The sequence below is a fragment of the Oppia nitens genome, unplaced genomic scaffold, assembly GCF_028296485.1.
Source record: "Oppia nitens isolate AA-2021 unplaced genomic scaffold, nextdenovo-longstitch-racon4-pilon3 scaffold29_pilon_pilon_pilon, whole genome shotgun sequence".
Lineage (NCBI taxonomy): Eukaryota > Metazoa > Arthropoda > Arachnida > Sarcoptiformes > Oppiidae > Oppia > Oppia nitens.
This window is the reverse complement of record NW_026533209.1, coordinates 827746-851373: the sequence shown is the minus strand read 5'-3', so window position 1 is coordinate 851373 and position 23628 is coordinate 827746. Positions and strand designations below refer to the sequence as shown.

The 23628-nt window shown below is 28.6% G+C and overlaps 6 protein-coding genes and 2 non-coding genes across 8 annotated transcripts; 7 read left to right on the top strand and 1 right to left on the bottom strand.

The window, feature by feature from the left end:
* Window positions 1–238: 238 nt before the first annotated feature.
* On the top strand, window positions 239–4486 carry LOC128954739 (1-phosphatidylinositol 4,5-bisphosphate phosphodiesterase delta-4-like). The gene is made up of 14 exons (XM_054300335.1): window positions 239–394; window positions 738–797; window positions 883–1053; window positions 1148–1424; window positions 1506–1635; window positions 1778–1902; window positions 1983–2143; window positions 2239–2356; window positions 2447–2739; window positions 2794–3329; window positions 3420–3504; window positions 3585–4094; window positions 4173–4322; window positions 4377–4486. The coding sequence occupies exons 1-14, from the start codon at window positions 319–321 to the stop codon at window positions 4484–4486; spliced, it is 2802 nt and encodes a 933-aa protein (XP_054156310.1). The 5' UTR covers window positions 239–318.
* Window positions 4487–4807: 321 nt separating this feature from the next.
* Window positions 4808–7428, bottom strand: LOC128954738 (replication factor C subunit 1-like). The gene is made up of 3 exons (XM_054300334.1): window positions 6514–7428; window positions 6263–6417; window positions 4808–6164 (listed from the first exon to the last, which is right to left on the bottom strand). The coding sequence occupies exons 1-3, from the start codon at window positions 7378–7380 to the stop codon at window positions 4808–4810; spliced, it is 2379 nt and encodes a 792-aa protein (XP_054156309.1). The 5' UTR covers window positions 7381–7428.
* A 555-nt stretch (window positions 7429–7983) lies between these two features.
* LOC128954861 (5S ribosomal RNA) lies at window positions 7984–8102 on the top strand. Its single transcript, XR_008484492.1, has one exon. It is a non-coding gene; the product is annotated as a 5S ribosomal RNA (ribosomal RNA).
* Window positions 8103–8478: 376 nt separating this feature from the next.
* Window positions 8479–9468, top strand: LOC128954795 (uncharacterized). Its single transcript, XM_054300395.1, has 2 exons — window positions 8479–9181; window positions 9241–9468. The coding sequence occupies exons 1-2, from the start codon at window positions 8545–8547 to the stop codon at window positions 9459–9461; spliced, it is 858 nt and encodes a 285-aa protein (XP_054156370.1). The 5' UTR covers window positions 8479–8544; the 3' UTR covers window positions 9462–9468.
* Window positions 9469–10866: 1398 nt separating this feature from the next.
* Window positions 10867–12633, top strand: LOC128954773 (epoxide hydrolase 1-like). Its single transcript, XM_054300372.1, has 6 exons — window positions 10867–11015; window positions 11082–11401; window positions 11464–11605; window positions 11680–11812; window positions 11882–12325; window positions 12408–12633. The coding sequence occupies exons 1-6, from the start codon at window positions 10880–10882 to the stop codon at window positions 12613–12615; spliced, it is 1383 nt and encodes a 460-aa protein (XP_054156347.1). The 5' UTR covers window positions 10867–10879; the 3' UTR covers window positions 12616–12633.
* A 2168-nt stretch (window positions 12634–14801) lies between these two features.
* LOC128954860 (5S ribosomal RNA) lies at window positions 14802–14920 on the top strand. Its single transcript, XR_008484491.1, has one exon. It is a non-coding gene; the product is annotated as a 5S ribosomal RNA (ribosomal RNA).
* Window positions 14921–16017: 1097 nt separating this feature from the next.
* Window positions 16018–17886, top strand: LOC128954836 (epoxide hydrolase 1-like). The gene is made up of 7 exons (XM_054300439.1): window positions 16018–16038; window positions 16121–16258; window positions 16327–16646; window positions 16711–16852; window positions 16913–17045; window positions 17134–17574; window positions 17665–17886. The coding sequence occupies exons 2-7, from the start codon at window positions 16123–16125 to the stop codon at window positions 17870–17872; spliced, it is 1380 nt and encodes a 459-aa protein (XP_054156414.1). The 5' UTR covers window positions 16018–16038; window positions 16121–16122; the 3' UTR covers window positions 17873–17886.
* Window positions 17887–22087: 4201 nt separating this feature from the next.
* LOC128954737 (zinc finger protein 143-like) lies at window positions 22088–23181 on the top strand. Its single transcript, XM_054300332.1, has one exon. The coding sequence runs from the start codon at window positions 22207–22209 to the stop codon at window positions 23179–23181; it is 975 nt and encodes a 324-aa protein (XP_054156307.1). The 5' UTR covers window positions 22088–22206.
* Window positions 23182–23628: the final 447 nt, after the last annotated feature.

The following is a 23628-nucleotide window of genomic DNA, read 5'->3' as shown; positions in this document are numbered from 1 at the left end:
TATTGATATAAATAAAATAATAAAAAAGTATAACAAAACTTAATCGTTTTTTATCACATAACATATTACAGTATATTATAAATTACCAACAAATTTATATTGTATTATATATTTGTTAACAACTATTATTAGTATTATTTTTATTATCAATTATTTTTTATTTAATTAAATAAGTGCTTAATTGTCGGTATTTATAATTGTGAAAATTATTATATAACTATAGAGAGTATATTTAAATTGTTTTGTGTGATACAAGTGTTCAAAAAAACCTCCAGTTCCCCTTACAAACAGTATTAGAGTAATAATATATGTAAGGAAATGGAAAGTCCRTCAGCACTGAGGTTGATAGCCGATGATAGCCTACAAAATGATAATACAGTGGACACTAATGATGGTAATTGATATTGAAATTTTTATATGACTCATCTGATATGTAATTTTTAAATCTGATTAATTTCATAYTAGTTATTTAATTCTAAAAAATTACCTAGTATATTATTATTATTATTTAATTAGATATTATCTAKGATTTTGTACATGGTGATTTGTAAAGTATAATAAACGCAGTTGATTTTTTTTTAAACCTTATAATAATAATAATAATAATCATAATCRTAAAAACATTAACTATTAGCTTCTGGATAAATCTTRGACTGAATATTTGAAATATAAATAATTATATRAATATAATTTTTTAATAACCCTTTAATTATAATTTTTTAATTTTTTTATCACAGCTGCCGCTGACCGCAAGCGCCGTCGGATGCAAATTAAAAGTTTCAAAGATTTGTTTGACGGTATGGATTAGTTAGCAATTTTAAAACAAAAAAATAATAATAAAAAAAGAAATTTTATAATAATAATTAATCAATCAATTAATAGCCAATACACCGACCGAGGATTTAATAGCTCAGCTAACTGTGCGCACTGTACTCCATAAGGTACGGTCAGTGGACAAGTTTTATGCCCGACGATATCATATAGATTTGAATAATATGAGACTGTTTTACGAGCCATCAATTAAGGCCTACTTGTGCCGGGAAGTGCCGTACAGTTAGTTATTTAATATATTATTCAATCATTTATTATGTTTTCAATCTATACTCAACAACAAAAACAACAACAAAAATTGTTGATATATTTCCAGTCGATTTGTGCGATCTGTCCGAAGTRCGTAARGGTTGGCTATCGGATCGTTTCAATATAATTGAGTCCCGTTTTCGGCGCAAACTGCACGCCTCAATYGGGCCGAAAGATTTGCCCGAATTGACAGCTGATAACTGCTTTTCGCTGGTCTTCGACAGCGGTGCCGAAACCGAAGACCTGGTGGCGCCAAACACCGAAGTCAGGGACTTGTGGGTCAAAGGTCTTAGCTATTTGATTGCTACCTACAAGAACCAGACCCGTGAAAATGAGGACGAAGTGTATGACAAATTGAAAAAAATATATTTTTTAATTTAAACAACAATAATAAAAAAAATCAAACATTTATATTTATTGGACAGTTGGYTACGGCAACAGTTCCGAGAGGCCGATCGCAACTCTAATGGAAACTTGAGTTTCGATGAAGTCTACGATCTGGTGAATCATATGAATATATCGATGAATAGGAAACACGCAAAAGCCTTATTTAATGTAATTAATTAATTATTTATATTTTTTTTGTTTCTAATTTTTTATATTTTTTTTGTTTCTAATTTTTTATATTTTTTTTGTTTCTAATTTTTATTATAATATATTCATTTTATTTGTTGATTGATTTTTTTTAAATAAATAGATGACACATAAGAAAAAACTAAATTTACGCGAAATGAAAGGCGACGACAATCTAAATATGGATGAATTTTTCAAATTTTATGAACTAATCAATGAGAGACCAGAATTGGACACAATATTTAAAAAGTATGGATTTATTTATTTATTTATTGCTGTAAAAAAATTTCATTACAATTTATATATTATAAAAAATGTGATAAATCTAGATATTCAGTAAATAATACCTGTATTATGGGTCCCGAAGAGTTACAGTATTTTTTGAAAACCGAGCAAAAGATGACCAACGCTACCATCGAAGACTGTGAGGCTTATATCAAACGATATGAACCGCAAGCAACTGAAAACCCGGGCTATATGTCCATCAAAGGTAATCATATATATAAAAAACAAAATTATATTTTTTGATATATTTTTATATCATTTAAAWCTTWATTWTTTTTGTTGTTTGGTATCCAATAATAGGTTTCAAAAACTTGTTTAATTCAATTGATTTCGATATATTCAATAGAAGTCATCGTATCGTATGTATGGATATGTCTCAACCATTGTCTCATTATTATATCGCCACATCTCATAACACGTATATATAAATTATATAAAAAATTGTTTTACTATTAAACTAATTAGTCAACTAATATAATATATAAATACGATATTACTTAATCTATAGTTATTTAATGATGGGACAGTTGACTGGCGCCAGCAGTATTGAAGCCTATAGGCTGGCACTGGAAAGAGGCTGTCGATGCGTTGAAYTGGATGTCTGGGACGGCGATGATGGCGAACCTATCATCTATCACGGCTATACATTGACCACCAAAATACTTTTACGGGATGTACTGAAAACAATACACAGATATGCGTTCAAAAAGTCACAGTTTCCATTGATATTATCAATGGAAAATCATTGCAGTGTTGAACAACAGGTGGTTATGGCTAAGCTGTTTGAAGATATATTAGGAGGTATATGTCATCAACAAAAATGTTAGTTATTTTTATATATTAATAAATTCATAGATTATTTGTGTACAAAACGACTGGACGATTATGATAAACATTGGCCATCACCTGAACAGTTGGTCCGTAAGATTATAGTTAAGGGCAAAAAATTGCCCACAGCTAACAAAACAAAGAAGTTGTCACTCAAAACCAAATTAATCAATGATACTATTGCTGAAAGACAAACGGAAAGTGAAGATAACGGCGATGAGGARGAGGAGGAGGAGACACAAGTTATTGATGAAATACTGGAGTCGGCGTCTTCTGATAATGAGGACAGTGATGATGACGATGATGGTGCTGATGAGGAAGTGGTTAAAAATGGAAATGAYAACGAATCTGATGATAGYGACAACGATCCCGTCGATGAAGTCGACGATGAGTTGACAAAAAAACGTGTCAACAACGGTATGATCAGAAATAATACGTACGCCGGCAAAGAAAACAAGAATAACGATCAATCGCTGGCCACCAAATCGGGACACAAAGCGCTGGCTATGTCCTACTCGACACCGGCGCCACAAATGCCTGATTATATGGCCATTTCTAAAAAAGTTAGTTTTTTAAAATTATAAATATAAATAATTTTGGTTATAAAAAATCAGTTACAATAAAAACTTAATTAATTAATTAATATTTTTTAGATTAAATTAGCCAAAGAATTCTCAGATTTGGTTGTCTATTGTGTGGCAAAAAAGTTTACGGAATTTACCAAATGTTTCAAAAATTGTAATTTAAAAAAAAATAAATATTTTTCCAAAATATATAAAAAAAAATTTAACTATAATTTTTGTTATATATATTTTTAGGGAAATTCTGGGAAATGGTATCATTTGTTGAGACAAAGTCATTGGGTTTTACAAAAATTAAGAAACTAAGCGAAGATTACGTGCGGTTTAATAAAAATCATTTGAGTCGTATATACCCGAAAGGTATCCGAACCGACTCAAGCAACTATGACCCGATTGTACACTGGAATATGGGMGCACAGTTGGTTGCACTCAACTACCAGACCTGCGACCGGTCGATGCTGTTTAACGACGCATTGTTCGCAATGAACGGCCGGTGCGGTTATGTACTGAAATCGGAATACTTGCGCCGGGGTCACCAATACGGTAATACTAGTGTACGCAGTTCGGTACGGAACGGACCAAATGGTAAACTGAAAAAAGTAGTCATACAGATAATCAGTGGACAGCACATACCGAAACCGGGTAAGGGATTCGAGGGCGAGATTATMGATCCATATGTTAAGCTCAGAGTCTATGGACATTCGGCCGATAAGTTTGTCTACAAAACACAACCGGTTAARAATAATGGTATGAAATTAAATGATAGACACATATACAGAATAATGACTAACATACCGGTGCTTATGATATCCAAAAAAATAATAGGCTTTAATCCGATTTGGGACGAAAGTTGTAATTTTTTGCTACGYTTACCGGAGATGGCGTTCATACACTTCCAGGTGATCGACGAGTCCAAGACCGGCAAGAATGCACTACTCGGCCAATATATGCTTACYTTTGCCGCYATTATGGAAGGTATGCTGAACTCCGAGTATTGAACATTGGTTTTATAATTTTTTTTATTATTAGGCTATCGTGTAATACGTTTGGTCGATGAGCACAACCAGCCGATAATATCGGCCACTCTGTTCGTTAAGATTGCCTACGAAGACGTTGCCGACTATTGGAGTCCCGAATAAACTACCGGTTTATGTATTRAATCATTTTTTTCAAAAATAATATAATCATATCATCAGTAAATATTAAAATAATTTATTTTGTTTATCAAGTCATACATTAATTATCAATTTATTTATAATAATTTGTGTTTCAAAACAAATAACTTTAAAAAATATTTTATGAAAATATTAATAATTATACGAACATATCATATATATATATATATAATAGATTCAAAAATTCAGTACAACTAAATTAATATATAGTTATTGATTAATTARTTATAACTTTAACGATAATAATGAAGAAAAAAAAACAATAATAATTATGAATTTTAATTATTATTTTCTGGAGAAAAAAGCATTTAATGTTAACTGTCTTCCCTTTGATGCCGTTGTTGTTGACTTGTTTTCGGGAGTTTTCTTCTGTTTACTATCACTTTTAGWCTCAGACTTTGGTTCGGCTTTAGTTTTATTCTTCTTTCCATTTAATTGTTCACTTGTTTTTGTTGGACTCTTTTGCGGTGACTTCTTGTATCCGTTCGATGCCTTTTTATTTGTCTCTTTTGTCGTCTCTTTCGATGCCTTTTTATTTGTCTCTTTTGTCGTCTCTTTCGATGCCTTTTTATTTGTCTCTATTGTCGTCTCTTTCAATGTCTTTTTATTTGTTTCTTTTGTCATTTCTTTTGTCGTCTCTTTTGATTTCTTTTTATTTGTTTCTTTTGTTACCTTTTCCGGTGATTTTATAACTGTCTTTTTAGGCGACTCTCGGSTTATCTTTTTCGGCGATTGTTTTGATGACTTTATAGGCGATGACTTTTTCAATGGTTTTTTAGGTGATTTTATCCGAGACTTTATCGGTGTTTTAACTGGCGATTCAACTTTCACTTCATTTTTCTTATCTTTACTTATGGACTCATTTTTCTGTTTTCTTTTCCCTTCTTTATCATTGGTCTCCGATTTCTTTGTTTTATTTGGTTTTGTTTTAGTCTCTTTTCCCGTCGCTTTCTTCGTCTTCTTTGCCTTAATCATGGCATCGGCAGCGACATCATCATTATCATCATCTTCATCGCCATCATCAGCAGTGCCATCATCTTCATTACCTTCCATTTCATTATTCAAATCAACAGCTGATTTACCTTTCTTTCCTTTTGTTGTCGTTCCCAAAGAGTATGGCAAACAAAAGCCCTCCTTATTGTAGGCACGAGTGAGCGCTGCCTTCACTTTACTATCCACTCGACTCATGGGATCCTTTTGATTGTTCCAAAGGGTTAACTCAATCATCGATTCAATGTCTTCGCGTCTCAAACAATAGGTTTCCAACTTTTCAATACTGTTCGGTACTCCTCCGGTGCCATTAGTTACCAACGGTTCGATAATTGAATCTCTTAACGGTTCCAAATAATCGAGATTCAGTGCAGTCTTACTGCCGCTAATCTTCAAATTCATATGCATTTTCAACTCTTGGAGCAAACGATTTCGTTTGTTAGTTGTCGACAGTTTGCCCATAAAACTCGGAAAGTTTATTTGGCCGCCCATATGGCCGTTCATGTAAGCGCCGGGCATAACACTGGCAAAGGCTGCCTGCAGTGGCAACAGACTCCAGTTATTTGAACCGCGAATCTGTTTCTCAATAATATCGCCAAAAGCCAGAGCTTCTATCGTTTTTGACGCCATTTTTAGTTTTTGACTATCAGTTCTTTTGATTCAAGAAAATAAAAACCAATTATTTGCCAATTGAAACAATAAAAAAAACTAATAACTAATAAAATAATTATTGATAAAAAATAATAATACTTTGCATTCGTTGGATTCACGAGACAGTAGTTCTCAAAGTTAAACAAAGGCATCAGCGAATAGTCACAGAAAAATAGATCCGATTTATCAGCAAAACTCATTTGTCTATAATCATCGCCGGCGGTAAACACTTTGCGTACGGCTTCAAAAGGTCCCTAAAATATTTTGAAAATTAAAAAAATATATACAATATATATATATATATAAATAATAGATAATATATATTCAATCATATCAATGAAAATAAATACCAGTTTAACATCTTTAACAGACTTTTCGGACATTAGATTTTGAATACGTTTGGTTCCGGTGCCCAACAGCGACAAGTTGTGCAATACTTGACGAATGTCTTGGTTGGAGCTGACAATGAGTTCATGCAAAACGTTTGGCGCAATCTGTATGCCTTCCTTATAGGCGATGGACATCATCGGCCCTTTGATCTGTTCGATGCGTGGCTTAGAAAATCGTAAATCAAAACAATAGCTGACAAGTGATCGCATCTTCGGATGTGATCTATCGTTGCAAATACAAATGATGGGCACTTTAGTCGATTTAATCAATTGGATCAGTTCAGCAACGCCTCCTCTGTCCTCATTGCCGGCCATACCGTCAACTTCGTCCATAATGACCACATGTTTGGCRGTAACCGTGTGTTTGGTCGCCGATTTGGTGAARAAATTAGTGAGTGTTGTRTTTTGCAACAACTCTTTGACCACTACGTCGAGCGTACGCTTACTTCGCGAATCGGATGCATTCAATTCGACAAAGTCGTAGCCAAGCTCTTTGCAGAYCAACTGAGCCGACGTAGTCTTGCCGACACCGGGCGGACCGCTAAGCAGTGCCGCACGAAATCCTTGGCCATCATCCGAGCCAAACCTGCTGTTGAAGGCCGGCTTCTTATCCAAATTGTTTTGCCAATTGGACAACCATTTGATCAGTTTGTTGACACAACTTTTGTCGCCCTGTTGGCCAATCACCAGTTTGGTCGACTCGGGCCGGTATTTGTCGACCCAAAGGCTGTCCAACGGCGCCGACAATCGACTTCTTTTGTCTTCGTTTGSTTTGTTCGGCGACGGGTTCTTCCGTTTGCGRTTCATATCGCTGGCCATTGAAGTCATTGTCAATCAAYAAATGTTATGATATTATTATATACTAAACAATAATATTGTTGTTTACAAACAAACAAACAAAACAATTGAATCAATTAATTCAAAATTACATTTGAATTCAATATAAATTGCAAAACAAATTAAATAAATAAATTCAATATTTTTTTGTATTTATTATTTATATTTTATAACAACACTATATTAAAAACAATATATAATAATGCGATTATAATATATAAAAATCATTAATTAATTAATTAATTTTGAATATTAATTAATTGATTACATAAACAGTTTATTTAGTATTGCATGCAAACAATGTAAACACATATTTATTACAATATTTTTTTGGCGCAAATAATATACAGTCAATAGTCAATAGCCTATAGACTGTACATACAAATAACGTTTGTGTTTATAATAAATGTAAAATTTTTKTGTTRCCTTATAATACACACTACTTTATTATTATTATTATGAGAAAATTTGTTTTTTTAAWAAAAATCTAAWCATGGTTAATTTTATGTTAAGCTAGCTAATAATATTATTAATATAGCTTATTTAAACAGGGTAGTATATTATTTAAATAGTATATATTGTTATATGTATAATGTCTAGGGCCATATCACGCTGAAAGCACCGGTTCTCGTTCGATCACCGAAGTTAAGCAGCGTCGAGCCCGGTTAGTACTTGGGAGGGAGACCACCTGGGAATACCGGGTGTCCTAGACAYTTTTTTTGGGGGATTTTTAATTTTTTTTAAATAAATTTATTTTTCCAATATATTCTATGTAATATACAGTAATAATAAAAAACATCTTTTTTTAGAAAAATAAAAATTAGTTATACACTACTAGGTGTTGATAATAATAAATAAATTGATGTYTAAATGATTTTATTTTTTAAATATTATTAAATATTGAATAGCATTTATTAAATTTTTATTGATATTATTTTTAAGTTGAATTTTCATTGTATTAATAAGTTATTTATTAAGTTTGAYATTTAAGTCTATTTAATAAAAAAATAAATATTTTAAAAACTTTTTTTTATCAATTAATTTGCATTTATATAGCATTGCATTGATTGCATGTAGTTATACATTACGCGACTAACAATATMTCAATAACCAGTTGTGACCACAAATTGAAATTTAAAATTTTCAAAGAATAAAATGTCACCAAAAAAGTTGTCCGTAAGATATCGTACAACTGTTTACGCCAAACAACAACTGAGACAGATATCAGATATCGGCGGCTCTCAAGACAACTATGCTATCAATAGAGTAGTCAAAGTGATCAATGGATCCATTGATGATGTTCTCCATTTGATTGGCTATTCATTTATGCAATTGAAACAAATCAATGAACACTTGTCTATAAGAAATAATGTCAGCGACAGTGATAGCGATGACGAGTCTGAATATGAATTGTCGTTTACTTTGGATCAGATCAACAAAATCAATAATATTGTCAATGAAAGACCAGTCAGAGCTTATGTGGTCAACTGTAAGGACAATCTGTACGGTGTGATTGTCGACAAAAGTGTGGCCAGAATTTGTGGTCAAATCTCAACAGTTTTGCCAAAGTATGTGCCAAACAGTCAACTATCTTCTGTATGTCAGAGAGGCATCAAAATTGGTAAAAGTGGTAAACTTGAGAAACTGGTCGACAATAATGAAGTCAAACAGTATATCARTGKTGGCTATCATTTGATTATTGTTGGCGAAAAAGGATCTCTTTTTGTTGTTCCCGATGATGTCAACGATGACAACGGCCATAGWTATGACAATAATCTAACTCTAGTATTAGGTATACATAGATATAACCAAACATTATGAATATTTTGATRATATTTATGTCTTTTTAAGGACACGGATTTGTTGTCATCGACAGCAAATCATCCATTGAATGGATCCGAACTAAACAACACTTAAGAGATAACAGAAGAGAATCGACCGAATTATTGCCAAACGAATCAATTGTTGTCTCGTTTGCCGGYATTTGTATTAACGGTGATAATGCCGTCAAAATCTATGGCACCGGTAGTGTCATCAATATTGGAGACATTCAAAAGTTTGTTGAATTTTAGTAATACATTATTATTATTATGTATTTTTACGGATTATTTTTTTATGGATATAAAAAACTATTATAAATTCTGTATACTAAAAAAATTTTTTTGTATTAGTAGTATTTTATATTTTAAAATAAATCAATTAATTTAAACAAAAAAAAATATTTAYACATTTTCTTTATTGTAGTAAATAATAATATTTTATTAGTAGTTTTGTAAAAATAATTGAATTATATTTCAGTTAATTTATGCAAATTTTCAAGTTTTCTKTATTTTAAATTTTAATATTTTTGGTTTAATCAAACATACTGTAAAAAATATAAAGTTTACTATATATAWATATATATCTGATCTATTTTTTTATTATATCTTAATTGGTCATGGTCAAAATAATTTTGTTGTTGTTGTAAAAAACTGTTTTCTAAATGTTTCGATAAATAAAACTGTATTATCAATAAAGTAAAATAAAATGAAATAAAATGAAAAATAATGAAAAATAATTAAAATTAAATAAACAGTAATTATTTTAATTTTTAGTCATAAACAAAATTCGATGAATATTCCCAGACAGGAAAGTTTCCTAAAAAAATCCCTTAAAATTTTTCCAGAAAATATTCTATTTTCTCTCACTTTTATAGGAAATATATATATATTTAWTATTATTACAATAAATAGTAAAAAAAACTTAAATATTTTATAACAACAACAAAAATATTTATAAAAATTTAAAAATAAATTCAATAAATTTATTAATACTATTTGACAATAACACTCAAAAGTTTACAGTTTAATACAACATTTAGTATTSAAATCTTAGTATACATAAGTTTAGAGTTTAATAGGTAATAGAATAAGAGAAAATAGATTCCCTAGGAATTCCAAGGGGAGTATAACAGGGAATATAAGGAATTTTTGGAAAGAGGGAGAGAATYTCATCTAAGACTAGTCGTGAATAATTATTTTTATTATCAACAATAGACATCCAATGGGAAACTTATTTTATACCCTCTTCCCTATCATTATATATATATATATCTTTCTCTCTCTCTCTCTCTCTCTCTCTCTCTCTCTCTCTCTCTATCTATCTATCTATCTATATATATATATAAATATTATAAATACTGAATATAGTGAATAGACCGACTTGAAGGTCACTTACATAACTGTCCAAAAAAAAGCACTCATATTAATATATTTTAAGTGCATTTATGCAGTAAAAACATTATTGTATTGACATTGTAGAGTACAAATTTTATCAGTGTAAATTTTTTAATTTAATTTGATATACAATATATATTTTTTAATCACTATATGATTAAATAAGATAATTGTATTTTAGTATAAATACAAATTCTAACAAATCAATACATATATATAAAATATTATTAAAATTAAAATTAATATTTTTTTTATTATTTAATAATTTGTTAGAAATGGGTATTTTTATAAAGTTTTTTGCACTTACAATACTAGTTGCTTTTGGTGCTGTAGTTTATCAGATATTTCTAACACCTGATCCCGAAGTACCAGTTATACCGGAGAAGTGGTTTGGTAGACAACAATTGAAAGGTTTGTATTGATTTAATATATATAATATGTTTAATAAAAATATTGAATTTTATTTTGAATGAATAGCCGGCGAACCCATACCTAAAGATCCATTGACTATCAATAGGTTCACAATCAATGTGTCCGATGAGGTATTGACAGATCTCAAGCATCGTCTAGATTTGGCCCGTTTTGTGGAGCCCCTACCCGGCACTCAATTTAATTACGGTTTTAACGGTAATTATCTGAAACAAGTGGTCGACTACTGGAAAACAAAGTATGATTGGCGTCAACAGGAAAAAGAGTTAAACAAATTCAATCACTTTAAGACACAAATCAATGGAATTGATATACACTTTATTCACGTAAAGCCATCRAAACCGGCAAAAACTGTCGTTCCTATTCTGGTTTGTCATTAAAAAATATTTTTTATATTTTATTTTGTTAATTATTGTAATTTAATAATTAGATAAGTCAYGGATGGCCGGGATCTGTATTGGAGTACTATAAGGCCATACCATTATTGACTGAACCGACAAATGGTGTGGCATTTGAAGTGATCTGTCCATCAATTCCTGGTTATGGTTGGTCTGAAGCACCGCATCAAACGGGTTCGTAGTTTTAGATTTCTATTAAATAGTAATTAAAAATGTTATTAAGTATATGTTTTCTTAATTATTATTAGGCTTTAATGTACCGCAAACGGCCCGTATATATGTAAAACTRATGGAAAGACTTAATCACAAGACATTCTTTGTTCACGGGGGTGACTACGGGTCATTAATTGGCCGAACTATGGCTATACTATATCCGGAACAGTAAGCACTTGTAGTTTATTATTTGTTTTCATAKTTKTTTTTTATTATTTCACTATTTTTACTTTAAAGTATTCGTGGATTACACACAACAATGGCGGGATCAACTAATAAAGGATTATCATTAATAAAATCAATAATCGGCGCATATTTTCCACAACTGGTTTTCGATAATCCGGAGGCAGACTACAAAAAGATGTTTCCGTTTTGGGAAAATATCAGATTTATGGTCCGAGAGTCTGGATATATGCACATTCAGTCCACCCGTCCCGACACAGTGGGTGCRGCCATGTTGGACAGTCCCGTCGGTTTGGCCGCTTATATATTGGAAAAGTTTTCTGTTTGGACTAATCCAGCTTTTTTGGACAAACCTGACGGTGGACTGACCGAAAAGTTTACATTAGACGAGTTATTAACCAATATTATGATATACTGGACGTCCAATAATGTGGCCTCAAGTATGCGATACTATAAGGAAAATGTTCCGCTATTATTTATCGACTTCAATATCCATGAGTTAGTTAACTGAAACTAAAATATTTAAAAAAAAATTGTTTTAACGAAATACTTATTTTTTTTGTTTGTATACAAAAYAAAGATTTCGCATCAAAGCCAGTGTGCCGTCAGCTGTGGCCGACTTTCCCCATGAGTTGATGCGATTTCCATACTCTGTGACCAAACATCAGTACGAAAATCTAATACAATACACATCAATGCCCAGAGGCGGACATTTCGCTGCATTTGAAGAGCCAAAACTGGTGGCCGACGATATCAAAACATTTGTATCGAAAGTATTGAAAAAATAATTTTTTGTATTTAGAGACCAATAAAATTAAAAAAAAATAAAAAAAWATATAAACTAAAAAACATAAGATTCTTATTTTAACTAACTATTATAAGTGTCACTAACATTAACTAAATATTTTATTAGATTTTAAATCAAATTAGTTTTGTTGGTCTTATTTTTATTTTTTTCTAAAGTAAATATCACAWATAAATTAGGTATAATTTGCGGKCAATTATTATTCTATGTATTCATTGACGATAATAATGGAAATATTATTRTTTTTTAATTGATTTATTTATATCTTTAATAATATTTAACATTTTTAAAAATAAAATATTATTTAATAATAATAAAAAATATTACTGCTGGTAAATATACAGCAAAAACAATTGAATCGTTTAAGTAATTAAATAAATACTGTAAATTATTAAATGGATAATTAAAAAAAATATGATTAAATAAATGCAATATTATATTTACTTATACTGAATTTAAAATTAAAATTTTACTATCTAATGTAATTATAATATAAACTTTTTTAATTAATTAATCAATTAATTGATTAATTTGAATATTAATAAATTATCATACAAGAATTTATTAATTTGATTAAAATATTAGTATTTATTATATTGAATTCAAAATKTAGTCAATAGCTATTATCTACAAATAACATACCAACAATGTATATAATGATTATGTCTCGATTAAAAAATAAATAAAGCATATATTATCAACTAATAAAATTTTACATTGCTTATACAGTACAAGACTTTAAAGCCCGTAATTACGGCCCGTTTTAATTAAATTAAATCAAAATTTTTATTATAAATATATTTTAATTCAAGGATAGTATTTATTGAGACAATAGCGACAAATAATTTGAAATATTAGTTTTGAAATGTTATGAAAACTTTGTGAAAGTGTCAGATAATCTTAAACAGCGTCGGCGGCGATGCTATTAATTACAATTATCTGGTGAACAATACGTTGAATTAATAAGTGACCAAGGGCAATGTTGTAGATAAATTTAAAATAAATAAAATTGTAATTGGTCATTTTTTAATTAATTGTATTATATGCTAAATAATTTACAGTCGACTGTTTAAAAAATTTATAAATGATAGTCGACTGCATTTATCTGGCAAATCATACAATTAATTTAAAAATGACCAATTACAATTTTATTTAGTTTAAAATCATCTACAACATTGCCCTTGGTCACTTTTTAATTCAATGTATTGTTGACCATATAATTGTAATTAATAGCATCTCCGCCGCCACTATTTAAGACTCTCTGTAAAAGTGTTGCCTATGTCTCACATATGATATCAATGCTTATAATGTGTTTAAGTGTGTTATGTTTAGTGATGTACCGATTGCAAAATGCGCAATTGCATTGCTCGGAAATTGCGTGAAATTGCCGCAATTGCAAAAAGCTCGATTGCGAAAATCGCAATTGTAAAATAGAACAATTTATAATTTTTAAAAAATTAACAAAATTTAAATGGCAAAGCAATATGAATAAAAACATAAATTAATTATATAAAATTTAATTATTTTATCATAAAATGTTGCCATCTAAAAACCATGTAAAAATAATAATAAATTAGTAAATTCTCTTAATCTATTGTAAACAAAATTTTTAACGTTTTCAAAGTTAATTTTTATACATTCCCTCATGCGCGCAATTTCAAGCAATTTCACGCAATTTTCCGCAATTGCGGCAATCGAAAATTGAATTGCGAAAAATTACCAACACTAGTTATGTTAATACATGTACTGTAGATGTATTGTATTGCTTACTGTAGTTCACAGTCACACACACAGTGCTAGTGCTATACACACAAAGCTACTCCTATATGGGTGTCGTTAATGAGTGTCGTGTACTGTCTTTTATATATATTAATACACACTTAAAGCCACTCCTATGCGGGGGTCGGTAATGGGGGTCGCTTACTGTCCTTTATATATATTAATATACTATATACTGTATAAGCAATGTAAAATTTTATTTGTTGATTATATATGCTTTATAATCTAGACATAATTATTATATGAGAAAAAAAGTTTAAAAAATAAATAAAACTTAATTAAAAGATTAATCAAGCTTTAAATAATTATGTTAAGCTAGCTAATATACAGCTATTTAAACATCATGGGCAGTTTATTGCTTTAAATAATATATATTGTTATATGTATAATGTCTAGGGCCATATCACGCTGAAAGCACCGGTTCTCGTTCGATCACCGAAGTTAAGCAGCGTCGAGCCCGGTTAGTACTTGGGAGGGAGACCACCTGGGAATACCGGGTGTCCTAGACACTTTTTTTGGKTATTTTTTATTTTTTTTAACAAAATTTATTTTTCCAATATATTCTATGTAATACAGTATAMAGTAATAATAAAWWACTATCTTTTTTTAGAAAAATAAAATAAAAATTAGTTATACACTACTAGGTGTTGATAATAATAAATAAATTGATGTTTAAATGATTTTATTTTTTAAATATTATTAAATAGTAAATTTTGAATTCATTTTATCTGAATATCATTTTATTATGATTTTTAATATTTAAAAAAAAATAATTTTATTTTACTTACAGTAATAATAAATTCTACCTTTATGTAATTAATTTGTTTAAATGCTTAATAATTACTCTAAAAAAATTGTTAAATAAATAATTTATATATTAAAGTACAGTAAACTGATAGATATAAAATTATTTATAAAAAAAAATTAAAACTCAGATGTCGTAATGTACAATAGATTAGTAATAATTAATTTTTATGAAAATAAATAAGAAATAAAACCTATTATATTAAAAACTTAGTTTATCCAAAATATATTAACTAAAATATTATAATACTTTTAAAGTTGAATTAAGTGACAAACAAAATTTTTAAAATTATAAAACTATTATTATTTTATATATACTGTATATATATCTACTTAATTCAATAAAATTAATAGACAAAAATAGCTTTATCATAATATTTTTTAAAAAATGCTAAATAATTAGAATTAATAATTTTTAAAWAWATATAAATATTAATAAATATTATTATTTAGTTAAATAAAGACAATAGTAAACAAAAATTAACAAATACTTAATAGATGTGAGAAAATACATTATTAGTGATTTTTTTGTGTAAATAAACATTTTGTAATTAAAACTTAGTTATCCTATAAAATTATGTAATATATTTTTTTAAATTTTAGTGATTAATTATAATAAATATATGGAAAAATTTATAAATTAGTCAGATTATTTTGATTTTAACTCACTATTTAATTATAAATAAATTAAATAGTTTTAAAAAATATATAATTATAGTTAATAGTTAATTGATGACAGAGCATTTATTTAAAAATAACATTATATTGTATATAAAAACATTATATTATATTAAGTTTAAATTTTGTTAATCCAGACAACTATGTAATATATTATTAATTATAATAAAAAATAACATATGAAATAATATTAAAGTAAATATTTTTTATTATTACTAATTTGTTAGAAATGGGTATTTTGAAAAAGTTTTTTATACTGACAATACTTGTTGCTGTCGGTGCTGTAGTTTACCAGATATTGCTAACACCCGATCCTGAAGTACCAGATATACCGGAGCTATGGTTCGGTAAAAAACAATTGAAAAGTTTGTATCGATTTAATAATACAGTATATATATTATAAGAAATTGAATTTTTTTATTTTAATGAATAGCCGGCGAACCCATACCAAAAGATCCGTTGACTATCAATAAGTTCACAATCAATGTGTCCGATGAGGTATTAACAGATCTCAAGCATCGTCTAGATTTGGCCCGTTATGTAGAGCCCATACCTGGCACTCAATTCAACTACGGATTTAATGGCAATTATCTGAAACAAGTGGTCGACTACTGGAAAACAAAGTATGATTGGCGTCAACAGGAAAAAGAGTTAAACAAATTCAATCACTTTAAGACACAAATCAATGGAATTGATATACACTTTATTCACGTAAAACCATCAAAACCGGCAAAAACTGTCGTTCCTATTCTGGTTTGTCATTAAAAAAAAATTAAATTATATTTTATTTTGTTAATTATTGTAATTTAATAATTAGATAAGTCATGGATGGCCGGGATCTGTATTGGAGTACTATAAGGCCATACCATTATTGACTGAACCGACAAATGGTGTGGCATTTGAAGTAATCTGTCCATCAATTCCTGGTTATGGTTGGTCTGAAGCACCGCATCAAACGGGTTCGTAGTTTTAGATTTCTATTAAATAGTAATTAAAAATGTTTTCTTAACTATGTTTAGGCTTCAATGTACCGCAAACGGCCCGTATATATGTAAAACTWATGGAAAGACTCAATCACAAGACATTTTTTGTTCACGGAGGTGACTGGGGGTCAGCCATTGCCCGAACTATGGCTATACTATATCCGGAACAGTAAGCACTTGTAGTTTATGCTTTGCTTTAATAGTTTTTCTAGTATTTTATAATCATTTRCTTTATTTTTACTTTAAAAATTATAAAGTATTCGTGGATTACACATAATGGCGCAATCGTCTAATAAAGGACTGTCACTAATAAAAGCAATAATCGGCGCATATTTTCCACAACTGGTTTTCGATAATCCGGAGGCCGACTACAAAAAGATGTATCCGTTTTGGGAGARAATCAAATTTTTGATCCGAGAATCAGGATATATGCACATTCAGTCCACCCGTCCCGACACAGTAGGTGCAGCCCTGATGGACAGTCCTGTCGGTTTAGCCGCTTATATATTGGAAAAATTTTCCGTTTGGACTAATCCAGCTTTTTTGGACAAACCTGACGGTGGACTGACCGAAAAGTTTACATTAGACGAGTTGTTGACCAATATTATGATATACTGGACGTCCAATAATGTGGCCTCAAGTATGCGATACTATAAGGAAAACTTTCCGCTATTGATGACTGATTTCGATATCCAAAAGTTAGTGTTAACTGAAACTAAATATTATTATTTAAAAAGTTTTTTAAYGAATTATTTATAACTTTTTTTGTTGTTGTATACAAAACAAAGTTTTCGCATCAAAGCCARTGTGCCGTCAGCTGTGTTTGACTTTCCCCATGAGTTGGCCCGATCTCCATATTCGCTGACCAAACATCTGTACGAAAATCTAATACAATACACATCAATGCCCAGAGGCGGACATTTCGCTGCATTTGAAGAGTCAAAACTGATGGCCGACGATATCATAACATTTGTATCGAAAGTATTGAAAAAATAATTTTTTGTATTTAGAGACCAAACAAATTCAAAATGTTTAAAATTCAAAAATAAAATAAAACTTTTTATCCTTTATATTTATTAACTAATAATAAATTACTAAATATATCTAAATATATAAGTTTAGTAATGGTTTGTTATGGTTTTTTACAGAAGTAAATATGATTATCATATTTAAATTAGGTGTAAATTTCGGGCAATTATTACTATACTGTATGTGTTGATGTAATAACCAAAAAAAAAATTAAATTTTTWAAATTATTAATTTATTACTTGAATAACACTTAACACTAACTAACAATCCTCAAAATCTATGGCACCGTTAGTGTCATCAATATTGGGGACATTAAAAAAATTGKTTCAATTTTAGTAATAAAATTATTATTATGTACAGTATTTTTACCGATCATTTAAATCTTAAATTATATAATTTGTTTGTTTGTTTGGTTATTGGTTTAATCAAACATATTTTAAAATAAAAGTTTACCTATAAGTTTGATCTATTGTATTATCATTTGATAACTATTTAATGATTAGTCAAAAAATATTATTTTCTAATATAATATATATACATATCTATATATATATATCTGAATATTCCAATAAATACTTTATACTAGTTTATACCAATACTATTCAAMAAMAAAAAAAATAATAATAAATCAAATGAATAGTAATTATTTGTATTATCCGAACAGCTATTCAACTTATTTCATACCATTCCTTCTCTYTCTATACAGTATAGYGAATAAACCGACTTTTAAGGTCACTTAGCTAACTGACACAAAAGCACTCATCAATAATATTTTAAGTGCATTCGTGGTATTGATATATAGTATATAATATATATATAGTATATAATATATACTATATATATTATATACTGTATATACCAGTGATTAACATTATATATAGGAATTTTTTAATTATTATTATAATTTATGATAAGTACTAGAGAGCGAAAAGTTTCGGACCCGTACCTGACCCGTACCTGATCTGATACCTAAAATCTCGGACTCGGACCTGACCTAACATAGGGTACAAATTTACCTGACCTGACCTGACCTGACTATGTCTGTCCGAAAATAATTTTATCAAAAAACAATTTTATTTATTCTATACCCGCAACAAATTTCTCTAAATTAACTTTAATTACTCGGGATTAACGATAACTGATCGTAGATCTAACTTAGATTCTAATAAAGTTAATATGTTATTATTTATTAGATCAAAACCATCATCTTTTGTAATATTTTATGTTTAATTTATACAAATATTTTATAAATAATAATTTAATAAATTTTGTGTTTGATTGTCATATTTTGTAATAATTGTCGTTTAAATAATGAATAAAAAATTTTCGGACCTGACCTGACCTGACCAAAAAATTTTGGTGTTCGGACCCGTACCTGACCTGACCTGAGCCCTAACTTTTACCTGACCTGACCTGACCTGAAAAATCAGGTCAGTTTTCAGTCTCTAATAAGTACCATGATATCTATGGTTAATATTTATGAATAATTTTATTTATTATAATTTTGAACATTAATAACGTTATTACATTTATCAAAAAAGTTATCATGATACCACTTAATGTTAATCACTGGTATATACTGTATATATTTTAGTTGTAAAATGTATAAATAAAAGTACTGTGTTTTAAGTATTAAGTATAAAATTTTAAAAAAAATAATTACACAGATAATATAATATTATTGAAAAAAATTAATATATATTTTCTTAATTAATTATTTTATTAGAAATTGGTATTTTGAAAAAGTTTTTTGTACTGAATAATACTTGTTGCTGTCGGTGCTGTAGTTTACCAGATATTGCTAACACCCGATCCTCAAGTATTAGATATACCGGAGCTATGGTAATAACAATTGTAAGGTTTGTATCGATTTAATATTAAGACTATATATATATATATTATAAGAAATTGAATTTTTTATTTTAATGAATAGCCGGCGAACCCATACCTAAGGATCCGTTGACTATCAATAGGTTCACAATCAATGTATCGGATGATGTATTGACATATCTCAAGCATCGTCCAGATTTGGCCAGTTATGTAGAGCCCATACCCAGCACTCAATTCAACTACAGTTTTAAAGGTAATTATAATATCTGTATTTTTGAATTATTAATATTATTTTCAATGCATTGACAGTCCCTCGAAGTCAATGTTTACAAACAAACAAAACATATGATTGAAGTGTTTATTATGAATATTAATATAAATATTTGAATTGATTTTTAGTATTCAATTGATGTGAACAATCATTGATGAAATGAATACATTGAATGAATCAATGGTTGTGACAATTGATGACATTTTGGATCAATTGTGGAGTGAAAACAAACGACTTCTCAAAGAGTTATTGTTTGCTAATAAATGTCTAAATATTTTGGATAAATTGAAATCAGAATTGAATTTAATTTACAAGAAGTTTGAGACACAACTGAACACTGAATACAAGTTCAATCATTTGAGACATCAATTGAATTATATTTGCGATCAAAGACGAGATAAAGACTTTGCAGAAACTAATCGGAAAACATGTTATATAAACGATACACACAGCAAGAAAAAAATGATGCGTTTATTCAGTTTTATGCCATTTGAGACATCCTTATACATTTTTTTATAAAATTGTATACAGATATCTACACTTTTTATCTGCACTTTTTTAATAATAAAATGTATGCATATATCTACACTTTTATGTCATACACTTTGTTAATAAACAAATGCATAGATCTACACACTTGCGTAAAACACTTTTCATATATCTACATAAAAAAGTGCAGATATCTGCACAAAATTAAAACCAAAATTACATATTAATGCATAGCCTATAATAAATTTATGTATAATAATGTATTTATTTATTCATATTTATAAATAAAAAAAAGTATTTTTATGTAAAAATTTAATAATAAAATTTATTTTAATGCACTTTTTTATTTATTTTTATACATTTAAAAAATTATAAAAATACCCAAAATTTATAATTATATTAATTATTATACAGTATTTTTTCATATAAATACATTATTTAAATACATATAAATACATAAAATAAAAAGTTATATTCATTATAATACAGTTTTACAGCAATCACCGTTTGTAATCACTAAACCTGTTTTGGACTTCATTTATTCTTTCAATAAACTCTCTTCGGTTCCGTTTTTAGCCGTCAAAGTTTGCGATAAATGTCATCATTTTGCTTAAATCTGTAATAAATTATAAAAAGTTAAAATAAATGCAAACATTTATAAAATAATACATTAATTTACTATTATTTAAAAGAGATGTTTTGTCTATTTTGAGATAATTTTAGCCGATTTTCATATATTATGTGCAATGTTTTTAAAGACATTCCAAAGCGATGTTTAAACATTGCGTTAACCTTAAAACAAAAAATAATTAAATTAAAATGCTTGCATTTTAATAATATTACCTTTCATAAGTATATGAAATAGGATGTGATTTGAGATATCTATGAATCGGTTGCTTATCATATAAAGGAAAATCAATGCCGTTCACTGTCAATGCATTTTTCTCAAATACTCCCAACAATTATCATTTAGACCAAACCATTGGCATATCATTTGATTCATTTTTGTTATCAATTGACTTTTCATTGTTTGTTTCAATTTCGGGTCGACTTTCTATGTCGATATTGTTTTCTTCGTAATCAACAAAAAAAAACAATCATCTGATGATTCATCTGAAGATTGATCAGAAGATATATCAATTATATCATCAAAATGATAAGCCATTGTATTGAGTATATGGCATATGGTATGAAATAATTACATTTAATACAAATGGCTGCAAATGACGAAATAAATAAAAAAATACTGTTCACAAAATAACGTGACAATAAATGCTGGCATTTATTGTCACGTTATTTTGAACATCACAAAAATTTTTAAAAACTGCAGATTTATGAATTTACATAGTAATACATAAAATTGAGCTCATTATGCATTAAAGTGTTTATTTTTTGTGCAGTTTTATGTAAAACAACATTTTTAAATATTCAGTTAAATGAAAATCACTTTTTATACATAAAATTATTTTTTTATTCAGTTTTATGAATCCTAAAATTTTCGATTTTTTGCTGTGCAAATGAAGCAAAAAATTATATAAATGATACACTAATTGTAGATAAGTCTGATTTAGAAGATATACAAGAAGTTGTTGACAATAATCAAGACATTCATAACTACAAAGATGTTACTGTTTCCACACATCAACTGATACACTGATCACTGATAGTATTAGTAGTAGTTGACCAACAAAGTGTTAAACTCTTACCTCCGATGAAACCGCAGCCATCAGTTAGTCGCGATGACCTCACAATTGATGATAAGTGTATAAACAATAAAGTGATTACAAGTAAWGATTGCTTTGACTCGACAACCAATTCATATATTTGTCGGCAAAATAATTGTARCAAATCTATMAAAAATTTGAAGATATTTTTGTCGCACCAAAAGATATGTAAACCCATTGAAAAGATTCAAAAAAAGAAACTGATTTTTGATAAAAATAGTGGAAAATTTAAGTGTCGTTACGATGGCTGCGATAAGAAATTTYATTGGAGAAGTGGTCTGCGAATCCACGAAAGGATATATCACGAAAGKGATACAACAAAGTGGTTGTATTGTCAGTACACTGACTGTCAGTTTCAATGTCTTAGCGATCACCAAATGAAAGTACATCTCAATGGCAAACATTCTGAAGTTAAGTCATTTGTCTGTTCCWACAGTGGATGTACTAAAGCATTCAAAACATTACAAAATTTAAAAAAACATTCACTTAGTCATCAAAATATTGTAATCAAATATAATGGTTGTCAACGAAATTACAGAAATAAATATTCTTTGATGAGAGATATGGACGAACAACACGGCTGTGAACCGACACTCGTATGTCGGGTAAAGGGATGTCTGGAAAAATTTATTACCGATAAAGAGAGACAAAAGCATCATAAGTTAAACCATAATAAAGTAAGGTTTAGGCCAATGAAACGGTGCAATTGGCCCGGCTGTGAATATTTTGGTACTGTAATGTCCAGTCATATGCAGGTTCATACGGGAGAGAAACCGTATGCGTGTGTTTGGCCACAATGTGGCAAACGGTTTAGACATTCGACTAAACTCAACGATCATATGAATATACATAATAATGTTAAGCCGTATGCGTGTCGTTGGCCCGGTTGTGACTACCGGAGCGCTGATCATTCAAATATTAACAAACATATTAAACAAGTGCACCAAAAGAGCAACAATTGATTGCTAAACTATACTATCAGTTTACTAATAATATACTGTATATATAATTATTTTTTTTAAATTAGATAATTTAGTWGCAATTTTTTAACCTTAATTTAGTGCAAATTTTTTTTTTTATAACTATATGACAACAATTTTTTTAAATAAAAATTTCTACATTTATGTTCAATAATAGCATTTATATGTTGACTAATAATAATATTTTATAAGTTAAAATAAAATCTAATTAAAGTTTATAATAATGTTTTTTATATTTATACTGTAATATAATATAATAGATCACAAATAAATTATGTTAATTACATAAAATGCTAATTAGTAAATTGATAATAAAATAATAAATATTACGGTAATGATAATGTACTGTTTAAATACTATTTTATGAGGCAATGATATTTTTGCCGCCAAATTGTAAATTTAAAATACATTACATTATAAATGACATAA